This window comes from Protopterus annectens, chromosome 5.part1, assembly GCF_019279795.1.
Source record: "Protopterus annectens isolate FY-2018-M chromosome 5.part1, PAN1.0, whole genome shotgun sequence".
Taxonomy (NCBI): Eukaryota; Metazoa; Chordata; order Ceratodontiformes; family Protopteridae; genus Protopterus; species Protopterus annectens.
Genome location: NC_056736.1, coordinates 360,974,819 through 360,987,037, shown reverse-complemented (window position 1 = coordinate 360,987,037; position 12,219 = coordinate 360,974,819). Strand labels below are relative to the sequence as shown.

The 12,219-nt window shown below is 42.1% G+C and overlaps 1 protein-coding gene across 1 annotated transcript in view; it reads right to left on the bottom strand.

Moving 5' to 3' along the window:
• The window catches only part of APBB1 (amyloid beta precursor protein binding family B member 1), a gene marked incomplete in the record, with an annotated part of 1,507,904 nt that overhangs the window by 923,700 nt on the left and 571,985 nt on the right, over positions 1–12,219 (bottom strand). The window contains 1 exon segment of the mRNA XM_044073035.1: positions 423–508. Within this exon segment, the coding sequence (XP_043928970.1) occupies positions 423–508 (86 nt within the window).

Here is a 12,219-nt window from a genome sequence, read left to right as displayed (position 1 = left end):
TGAAGAACATTAATCCACAACACACTGTATATCCCTCATAACAGCCATGCTACAGCTTCAGCAAGATTTGTTCTTCCAAAAACATATCACGTCTTAACCTCTGAGCATTACAAATCATAGCATTGGGCTTTAAAAATCATAGCAGAGGGCCAGAGAGGGAAGCACTTGCTAACTTTTCACATCAGAAGGTCTTTACACCAGACCCCAAATAGTTAGTGTGAGGAAGTCTCCCGTACATGCTTATATACCTGTAAAATAGGTTTGACTTAAGAGGAACATTGTAAATCTATGAGAAACAAGGCTACATCTGAAGGCCAAAATTACAGTACTATTCCTACATCATAGCATCTGACAGGTGTGCATAACACTTCTTGAGGACAGCAAAGCCTTTCTTGCTTTCTTCACCATTGTGAAAATCCTACCTGATGTTAAGCGATGCATAACGAAGTGTTGCTCCTTCAAACTCCTTTAAACTAGGGTCAGGGTCCACAGCATCTGTGTGCACATCCTACAAGTAATAAATGATAAAAAAAATAAAAAGCAGTCAAAACAATGCATTTACCTGTTACCATAAAAATGAACTGTAAAGTACCGTTGTCACATGTTTAACATGACAGAACATTAGAGAGGAGTGTTCACTAGTAAATCAGTACATTTTTTAAGCAAAACCTTGTTTATTACTCATCATATATTTATTTCTGTGTAATCCACATACATGATTCACTTTACCACTGTTTTCCACTCACCTTGTTTTATGCTCTAAACAGTGTTCTACTTATGTTATATTCTTACTCTACATGTTATATATCACGTTTTTAATTGCAATTACTGTAGTATTTGCTTCTTCAGCACAAGTTTTCCTAGAATACACAAAATTTCAAACTATGTAAAGTCAGAAAATCCCCCCACTCTCTTCTCCACCCAGGCAGAAACAGCAGTTTTAACACACTGTGCATCTAGTGCAAACCTCACACAATGTACTCTTTCCTATTGCCCTGGAGGTGGGATCTGATCTTATGCACATTTTAGTTTATCCCTCTTTATTAATTTCTTTCAATCTTAGATCAGCTCTGTATCAGGTGTACCATTTGCATTTATTTAATTACTATATTTTATTCCATTTTTTCAATAATTGTTTCTTCAAGATCTGTTCCTACCAAGTACATCGTCGTAGTCTAACTGCTACATTCTAAAATTTTTTCCTCCAACCTCTTAAGACCACCCCCCTCTAACAACCATATACAATAATTTTTATGTTTACCTTCTCCACCTTATTTACATCAAAATTACAGCTGACACCATAGTCTATCCTGTATCAGTCTAAATCCATCTTAATCAACTGCTCCACTGCAGAAAGCCATGTCATCATACTATGGAAGGCATCATACATCTTGCCACTACATAAAGGTGGAAAGTCTGCTGACTTCACTTACTATATAGTTCTATTGCTAGCCTGTCCCCTCTATACAAGATATTTGAAAAATGCATTCACCATCAATTCCTTAAGTCCATACTTAACAATGAACTTCTCTCCCCAAATCAGCATAGCTTTCGCTCACACCACAGAACTAGGTCTGCCCTCCTCAACTTCTCTATATCCATTAGCACAAACGGAAATCCTGGTAACCTGGTATGTGCTCTACTCCTTTGTCTGTATCTCACCGCAAACTAATCCAAAGGTCAACAAAACGTGGTCTACACTCTTCCCTTGCACGGGGTCAACAACTCTCTCTCAAAGAGGCACAACAGGAATGGCAGTATGAAAGTCCACTTATTCCTATAACTGTTATCATTCTCCAAGGATCTATTCTAGGCTCCATCTTATTTAACACCTTCATCAATGAGCTATATAATGCAACCAGCAAAGCCACCATCATGCAATACACAGATAACTCCACACTGATCTGGTCTGCAAAGACCCTTGAAAAACTGTGACAAATAACCTATGAATCCTTACACACAGTTGGCACATGGTTCTCTAACTCTCAAATCCTATTAACCCCCCCCCCAAAAAAAAAAAACCTAATACTGTTTACACCTAAATTTTACAGTGTCAAAAAAAGCCCAATCCACTATAATGTCTCAATAACAATAAAAAAAGAAATAGCTCCATATGCCAAGCTTCTAGGAATAACTACTGATGAAAGTATGAAATTCAGCATTCACACAAAACTAGCAGTAGAAAACACATCACAAACTTGGTAAACTCTACAGAATTAAGCCGCACCTAACTAATGATGCTAGAAAACACATTGCTTCTACCTAGTTACGTCCAACCCTTATCTGTGGAGCTCCTATCATCAACCTGCAAATGCAATCCTCCCAATCTTGCTTACTTCAGTAGTGCTATCACAAAGTAGCAAAATTTGCTGCTAACCTGCCCTACAGGTCTCATCACTTCTCAGCCCTAAAACTACTCCACTGGACACAGCCTCACATCAACTTGCCTTTTCTCAACTTATCGCTCATACTCTTACTTCCCAGAGAAATGTTCTAGCCTAGCCCATTCTATCATTCAGAAATGTATACCCAGTAGATCCCTTCGCTCAGAGGACAAGTACCTACTCCAAGTAACCAGCTCTATCAATTTAGCAGGTGATTCACTACTCTCCTGTCATATCTCAAAACTCTGGAACTCAATTCCTCTCTCCATAAGACATCAGAGGAAAATAAAACCTTTTAAAATCAACTCAAACACATGATGGGCAACTCATCCTGCTCTTGTTCTACACCCCTGGTTAATATATCAAACCTCTACCTTACCTTGGCTAACATTTCCCTCCTCTCCTCTGCCCCCTCTACTTACACTCTCTCCCATATCCGTGCCACCTCCTCTCTTGCTCTGCTGTCACCTCTCTACCTCCTCTCTTGCACTGCTGCCACCTCCCCACCTCCTGTCTTGCTCTAATGTCACCTTCCCACCTCCTGTCTTGCACTGCTGTCTCCTCTCCATCCCTCCACTGTGGTCGGCCTCATTACTAATAACTAAATTAAACCAAATAAACTACCACTGTATTTATTTTTACTGGCTCTGTTAAATTGACTACCTAAGTTCAATCTAGATAATTTCAATCAAGAGTGCTTTTTATGCTTTGTACTGTTTTCTTATTTGGAGCATTTCTCCTCGGGCCTCCACTGGTACAGGGCTTTTGCCCAGTCAGACCATCCCAGTAAATAAAACTAAATAAAATAATTTATTTACCCCTTCATTTCTCATCTACTACCAGTGTTCCATATCCCTATTTTTCTTCTTTCACTCTTTATTCCTCTCTGTTTATCACCAAGCAGGCAGACAAATGAATCTACTTCTTTTCTTTACCTCCTTTCTCTACTCAATCCAGCTTGAGCTTCATTCTTCTGTAACTATTTCTGCCATTTTTTCATGTTTTTTCTTTCCCTTACCCCCCCCCCCCATGACTTCCCTCTCTTCCTCTTCCAGTGTGTCCATTAATCTCTCTGGTCCCACTGGGGGCTCTCTGTTCTTCCATCATTTCATGATTGCCCTCTTTCCCAATACCATAGCTAGTCCTATTATTTCCTTATCTTCTTTTGGGACTGTGCCCTTTATTTCCTAATATGAAAAATATTGAACAGACTCCCCCCCCCCCCCCCACACTTTTGGCCATCCACTAACTAGCACCTTTAAATCTCTTCTGTAACCTTCTAGGATCTTGCACCTCCAAAATATGTGTTTCCATCTGCCCATTCCTCCTCCACACCTCCAACAGATTTCATGTATCCCTGCCTGTACCTTGGCTAATCGGGCGGAGGTGTAAAAAATATCTATGTAGACATTTCCAAGAAAAGATTCTAAATTTTTGTGATTTAGTGACATATGTCGAGAGATAATAAAACTCTTGACATGTCACTAAAGCACAAAAATCCCTGATGTGGGGTAACTTAACCCCATCTCCCACTACCTTTTTTGCTTTTGATTTTCTTTCTTGTATTTCCTTCTTAGCCAATTCTTTGTAATTCTCAACAGCCCTACTGTCCCGTCTTCCCTCTTTTCTTAGCTCTCTCTTTCTTGAATGAATCCTGGTGTTTCTGTATGCAAGTCAATTTCCCTTTCCATCCTATTCCACCTACATTTCACCCCCTGATATTTCCATTAAAGCTCTTCTTCTAATTGAAACTCCTCTTATTTCCTTCCAAGTTTTCATTCTTTTTCCAAATGTTAGTTGGTGCCAATATCTAATTTGGTTTCATTTAGCATTCCATCTCCATAGCATGTTCTTTTGAGTGTAACCAACATTTGACCCCCCCCCTTTTTTTTCTATTCTGGGTCCTTCTGTCCCCTAGCAAATGTTCTCAGAGATTCCCTTGTCCAGTCTAACTGCATCTGTCTTACCGGTCTTTCTAATAATAATATTACTATATCCTCTCTTCTCCTCCGACTCTCCTCCCAGCTTATCATTTGTTTCCAATCTGCACAACATTATATATCTAATGAGCCTTACAATATTAGACACTAAACTTGTTTGCAGATTTCTCTGCAAGTCCAGGATATTCAATCCTCCATTCTCATTTTTTTCTACCATTTTCTGCATGCCACCTTGGACCATTCTCCTTCCCAAACCAATTCCCTACTTATATTAGTTTCAACTTTTTCAGAAGATCTAGATTTGGAAGTGTCCGGAAGGCCTGTTCTTACTAGAAATAATTAGGCATGATGGTCATCTGCAGTACTTTCACTCTTTGATCTACATCCATTTTTAAAGCCTTTGAGTAAAACAGTAGTTTTATCCCACCTACCTGGTATTCATCGTGGTCAGACTTTTAAAAAACGGTCGTTTACTCCATTTGGACCTACCTCCTGTGTTCTAGGCAATCTTACAAAATATGTGTGTTCAACAGCCAATGCTGTTCAGCGGCTTCTTTTGCTCTTCAATCTATAGAGCCTTACAAGAAGTGACTGTAGTCAGGTATAAACTGAGACAAAAAATCTTGAAATACAGATGTGAAACAAGGGAATTTTAAAAAGCAGTTCTAATCATCTGTCTACAACACTCCAGGGACAGGGTGTGGAGAGGAAAGCTTTAATGTTTCAGTTATCACTCCTAAAAAGTTTTATTGCAAATACCTTACCTGTAACTGCACTATCTTCTTACAGGACGGTCACTAACATTAAATAATAACGTTAGGTTAGAGTCCCAAACAATACTGACATACCCATGGGCATTGGAGAGTTGCATAATCCTCCATCAGAAAACAATGCCACCTGCCTCTAGACTCCATTCAGCTTGTAGTATACAAGTGAAAGTGTGGACTTTGAAGCACTTGTCTGCGTCTAACATGTCTTGGGAAGGAATGACTTTAAAATAGGCTGCTGATGCTGCTGCGAACTCACAAGAATGAACAACATTATTGCTTTGTAAAGGTGCAATACAGCTGTCAAAAAGTACAGTTGTGTACACTTATAAATGTAGATGTTAAGAGTGTATTCACTGTTGCAGTCATCGCATTTGGGTTATCTGCCTGCAGGTAGGTAGCCCTCAGTTGGCCTGAATACCAGAGTCTTTGGATTTCTGCGTCGGATGCTGTCGCTTCTTCCATGATGTCAGATCGTCAGGGGTATAAAACATGCAGCCGACGCCATTACATCAGTTTTTCTTGCCCCAGATGTCAGGTGCCCCCACAATAGGAAGCAATTATACGGTAACACTCCCAGGAAAAAGCAAATACACATAGTATAAGATATGCCAAACCAAAAGGATAGGTGAAAGCAAAGACAATCACGGGGCTGGAGGGAGGGTAAACCAGGACTACAACAGTGAATACACTTGAACATCTACATTTATGGAAAGTGTACACAACTGTACCATGTTCGTTGTGTTTCACTGTTGTACGTTTGGGTTGATTCCCAAAGCTAAGGAAGGGTGGAGGTAAATTAAGAAGCATTAGGGCTGGCAATCAGGCCCTGTAAGACTGCTGTGGAAAATCCAGCTCTGGATTTAGAAAAGATAGGCAAGTGGTAATGCTTGATGAAAGTATGTATAGAGCTTCAGGTTGCAGCTTCTGGGATGTCCCTGGTAGGGTCTCCTCTGAGAAATGCAGTAAAGGTAGATGCAGCCCTAGTGGAATGTGTTCTTATCCCCTGTGGGGTAGGTTTGCCATGGTGATTGTTGCAAAAATGGATGCAGTGTGCTATCCATTTGGAAATGGTTTCCTTTGAAATGGCCTTCCCCTCTGCCCTTGCAGCAAAGCTGACTAGCAGCTGGTCAAATTTTCTGAAAGGCTTAGTCCTGTCCAAACAGAATCTAAGCTGTGTGCGTAAGTCCAGAGAATGCAGTATCCTTTCCCCTTTATTGAGGATTAGGGAAAAAAGTAGGCAAATTAATGGACTGGTTTAAGGCTACACTAGGCACCACCTTGGGCATAAAAGATGGTTAGTCCTGAGGGAAATCCTGTCTGCATGGAAGATAATGAAGGGTTTGACTGCCATAAGGGCCTGCAGTTCAGACACTCTTCTAGCTGAAAGTGATGGCTAAAAGTAAAGCTGTTTTTCAAGAGAGGAATTTCAACTCTGCTGTAGCAGCCGGTTCAAAGGGGGGGGGGGGAAGAGTAAGTTTTTCCAATACAAAGTTAAGGTTCCAGGCTGGAGTTGGAGCTCTCCTGGGGGGGGGTCTTAAGTTTTTGGCCCCTCTACGGAATTGTTTTACTGAGGATGAGAGAAGAGTGGTGGGCGCAGTATTATAATGAGCTGAGATGGCTGAAGCATGAATCTTAATTGAAGAGAAGGATAGGCCCTTGTGGAGCATTTTCGTTAAGTAATCTAGTATATGAGGTAAGCTGGGCACTGTTGTGCCCATCCCCTGAGACTGGCTCCAGGAACAGTATCTTTCCACTTTTCTGAAAAGGAATTTCTAGTACTAGGCCTCCTTACCTCAAGAATGACATCCAGCACCTGCTTTCTGAGGGTTGCTAGAGGAGAGCTCAGGAGATTAGCCAGGCTGCAAGGTTCAGGGTTTGAAGCTGAGGGTGCAGAATCTGGCCTGCCTGATGGGACAGCAGGGAAGGGGTCTGAGGTAGATGCCATGGTTGTAGTGCTGTCAGACTGCGCAAAAGAGGGAACCAGTGCTGGCGTGGCCAGTCTGGTGTAATCAGGATTGCCCTTGGCTTGTCCTGCTTGATCTTTAGTAGAACCTTCGCGAGAAGAGGCAGAGGGGGAAAGGCATAGACTGAGAGGCTTTCCCAGGTAAAGGACAGGGCATCCACTTTCCAAGCTTGACTGTGGGGAGTTCTGGCGCAGTATTTGTTCAATTGGTAGTTCTGAGGGGAGGCAAACAGGTCTATCTCCAGAGTCCCCTATTTGCTCCTCAAGAGCTTGAATAATTTTGGGTTCCAGTTTCCATTCGTGTGGGTCCATGAGATTTCTGCTTAAGTCTGCCAGTGAATTTAGTTTGCCTGGCAGAAATTGAGCTTGTAGGTTCACTTGGTTGCGCAAGGCTGTGTTCCACAGAGCCATGGCTAGTCTGCAGAGTGGGTAGGAATGGGTTCCCCCCTGCTTGTTTATGTACCACATAACTGTGGTGTTGTCTGTCTTTACAAATAGTTGTCCTGGAAGAATAAGGTCTTTGAAGGCTGTCAGAGCATTCTGTACAGCTAACGTTTCTTTTTGATTGTTATGCAGGTGCATCTGGTTTGGGTTCCATTTGCCCTGAATGCACTGCCCTTCCATGTGAGCCTCCCATGCATAGTCTGATGCATCTGTTGTTAGGGTTTGGGTGGCAGGGAGTAGAGTGAAAGGGAGCCCCTTGTTGTGGTTGCAGGCCTCTGCCCACCAAAGGAACTCTGCACTTAGACAAGGGATGATAGGAATTATTGTTTCCAGGTCCTGAGAATGTTGGCACCATAGACTGTTTAGATACCACTGAAGTTTCCTCATAAGCAGTCTTGCATACGGAATTAACAGAATGCAAGAGGCCATGAACCCCAGAGCTTGCAGTATTTTCCTTGCAGATAGCTGGGTTTTTGTGGCCAGAAGGTTGAAGTAAGTTGTCAAATAAATTTCTCTGGAGCGAGGAATGCCATTTGGGAAGTTGTGTTCAAGCATGCTCCCAAGAATACAATCTGTTGGCAGGTACTAGGTGCGATTTCTTCTCGTTGATGGTGTACCCCAGTGAAGTTAGAAGTCTCTTTACAAATGCCAGGTGCTGTAATAGCAAGTCATGACTTTCCATCTGAATCAGGCAATCGTCCAAGTATGGGTAAATCTGAATATTTTTCTGCCTGCAAATTGCAATGGCTGGAGATAGTCACTTTGTGAATACCCTGGGCGCAGTAGATAAGACAAAGGGAAGTGTAGAGAACTGATAATGCATGGAGCCTACCCCGAAGCGTAGGTATTTCCTGCAAGATTCCCTGATTGGGATGTGCAGGTAGGCTTCTATTAAGTCTAGGGTTGCCAGCCATGCATCCTTGGCTAGCATAGGAAGCAGCTGTTGGAGAGTCAGCATTTTGAATTTTGGAACCACCATAAAGGTATTGAGAATTGACAAATCCAGGATAGGATGCCAGGAGTTTTCTTTTCTGGGAACCAGGAACAGTCTTGAATAAAAGCCTTGTCCCCTTTGTTTTGCTGGGACAGGTTGAATAGTGTTGATGCTGAGGAGAGAGAGCAATTGTTTTTGGGCCTCCGCCCACTGGTTTGGGGGGGGGGGTCTGACCATCCACTTAGGGTTGGGAGTGAGTGAAAGTGGAATCTGTATCATACGGAAACTATATTTAAAACTCATTTGTCTTGGGTAATGTATTCCCATTTTTCTGCATGCAAAGCAAGCTTTCCTCCTAAAGGTGCAAGTATTTGGGCAAGGTTTGGAGGAGTTAAGGATAAGTCATTGAGCAATTTTACCATAGAGGGTGGCTTACTAATCCCTGCTTTGGACGTGGGAGCACCCCACTGCTTAGATCTGTGCATAACCTGGGACCAAAGTCTTGGTGGTCTGCTGCCCTGGGTTTGGACTGACAAGGCCTGGAAGGGACTGGAAAGGACCAATTCTTTGAAGGCCAATGCCTACTGAATCTAGGTGGCTGCACTTGTAAGAAATATTTAACAGTTTGTATACATTCAGCTTTTTTCTCCATTCTTTTGAGGACTTCTGCTTTACTGCCAAAATGGCGCTCTTGGTTTAAGGGTGGATCCAGTAATTTTGCTTTTACATGATCTGGCAAGTTTTGTTCCTTAAGCCAAGCAGGCCTTCTAAGTACAGACCCAGTGACAGCAACCCTGCAAGATGCTTCTAAAGCACCAAAACCACACTGCAAAGTATGTTTACCAACATGGTCAGCAGAATGCATTAACTCTTGTAAACCTTTGCGTTCTGCACAGTCAGGAATCAACATAATTTTCTGTTCAATTAGCCCCATAATATGCTGCTGATACTTTAACATAAAGCTGGCAATTTAAAGCCCTAATGGCCAGAGTAGCAGAGGTGATTACCTTCTTACCCCATCTGTCTAAAGCCCTAGAATCCCTGTCAGAAGGGGTAGGATTTTTGGCAGTAGTAGCCTTAATGCCTTTTGGTCCTTGGGAAATGGTCTCTGGATCTGCAGTAGGATTCTTGAAGAGGAATTTGTGAGAGTCAGGTACTCTATAGTACCTGCCAGGTTTCCTAGGAGCTGGAGGCAAAGTATCCGGGTAAGGCTGGATTCCAAGAAATCATCATCTACAATCTCCAGAACAGGAGGGATAGCTAGAGGCCTGTGCTGAGGCAGGTTTAAAAACTCCCTAAGCCTCTTTTTGGACTGAGAATAGTCCTGGCTTTCCCAGCGGAAAGGGTTCCTAAGGGTATGCAAGGTTTCACCAAAAGAAAAATCATCTGGAGGGGAAGCAGAGGGAATGGAATCCTCTGCATCAGAATCCTCATAGGTAGATAAGGGTAAGTCCTGGTAGTCAGAAGGAACAGAGATATCAGATTCTTGATCAGAAGAACCAGAAGGAAAATCAGTTCTAGGTCTCTTAGAGGGGGAAGGCTGGCTTCCCCTAATTAAGGTAATAAGATCTCCAGTCATTCTAATCATTTGTTTTTGAGGCATGTGGGCCTGAGAATGCGCTTTGGTTGTTGGTTTTCTAGGCGTAGTGCAAATTTTAGGCCTGAGGAACTCGGTATTTTTGGCTTGAAACGAGGTCGTTGGTTTAATATGAAAATCAGTAGGCCTGAATACACCCTCAGAAGCCGGTGCCTGCACAGCGGCTCCGGACCCATCCAAGGTAGAGACATCCACAGGTTCCACAGTCGAAGAAGCATCTCGTGGCATACAAGACTCCGAATGTGTCTCAGTAGAGGCCTGCGAATCTGTAGAAGTGGGCACCAGGGGTTGCGAAAGCTCCTCACAGAGTACCGGCGGACTGGTGACTAGCTTAACGGAAGCGTCGTCGGCAGTTTTGGACCTATGCGGTCTGTCTCTGTCTTTACCCTTAGCTTTTTCGGAAGATCGGTAGTCGGATGGCTTAACAAAGCCATTTTGGAGTACGGAGATCGAGAACGAAAGTATTTAGCTACAAAAATAGTCTGACAACGAATACTTCAGGCATTAAGGCACAAAACCGACAGCAAGGGACGTTGTGTTCTGGGGCCTATATTTGCTTTCCACAGGCAAGACAATTATTAATTTTTTCTGACATCGGTTAGAGAAAGAAAAAAGGATCCCAAACAGGGTACTTATCTTTTAGAAGACTTCAGGTCTGAAACTCGAAAATGAAAATTTCTGGAGTCGGACGACCGGCACTTGCGAACTGCTTCTGCTTCGGGCACCGAACAGCAAGAAAGACTGATGTAATGGCGCCGGCTGCATGTTTTACACCCCTGATGACCTGACATCAAGGAAGAAGTGACAGCATCTGATGCAGAAATCCCAAGGCTCTGGTATTCAGGCTGACTGAGGGCTACCTGCAGGCAGATAACCCAAATGTGATGACTGCAACAGCGAAACACGAAGAACATCAGAAGACAATACAATGGGCTAACTTGCCTGCTTACTGATTGTGAGACCGTTCTCTTTTTTGAAGGACACAAACAGTTGGTCCATCATTCTAATTTTTCATGTTCTCCTGTGTAATGTCTCAACTGATTATGTACATCTATCAAGGGTAAATGATGTCCCCTATCTGACACTTGCAGAAAAGACTGGCAGACAAAGATTCTCAAAGGTGCACTACCAATACTGCTTTATACATGACAGTGGGTTTAGTCTTTAATGATATTTTTTCATTACTGAAAACCAAAGTTTACACTTGAGGAATGTAATGCTGAAATCCATGTGCTAGCAACAAAAAATGCTTTCCAAAAATATTTTAGTTGTATGGATTCAGCAAGTTCAAAAGGAAAATTTAGCTTTGGCTGGCTAAGACCTGTATGCTATCAATTGAACACATAAGTGAAGCTAAGTAACTTTTATCTGCACTTTTATCAAATAATACATGATTTAAAGTAATTTGTTTGTGTTGCATTAAGGAATATCTAGCTGGAAGCTGTGACTGTTTTTCAGTTAAGGCTTGTTAAAAAACCTGCATAGCCAGTGATAGTGGGGGTAGTTTCCTTCATTGTTATTCAGTTTCTGTCTTATACAAGTGGTACAGTGAATTATCTTCTGTTTAAACTGTGAGCTTTGGCTGGTTAAGACCTGTATGCTATCAACTGAACGCATAAGGGAAGCTAAGTAACTTTTATCTGCACTTTTATCAAATAATACACGATTTAAAGTAATTTGTTTGTGTTGCACTGAGGAATATCTAGCTGGAAGCTGTCTGTTTTTCAGTAGGTTTCCGCCCACTCTCCCTGTTTTTGTCTTGGTGTTGATCTTGGTGGCTTTGAAACTGCCTGCCCCTCTTGTAAATTTGCACTTGGATACGCCTCCTGGGCCCATCTCATTTGCTCACTCAAAAAAAAAAAATAAAAATAAAAATTTTATCTGCTTTTACTGTATTTGTGTTTCTTCCTACTTTATTCGCTTTTGCGTCATCTTAAAAGTACTCAATTGTATTTATTACTGCTTGGTGTAACTCACTCTAAGCCTTTTAGTTTAAGCACTTGGGCTTCAGACCAGTTGTTTTACATTAAGAAGGTTTGTGGTCTGCACTGTAGTTGCAGGACAGGTAGCTTACATCCTTCTAAGTTGGGAACTGCTGACTGAGGGCTCAGTGTTTTGTTTGTTATTCTAAAAGTGTATTAATTCTGGTTTAAGCACTTGGGCTTCAGGCCAGTTATTTTACATTAA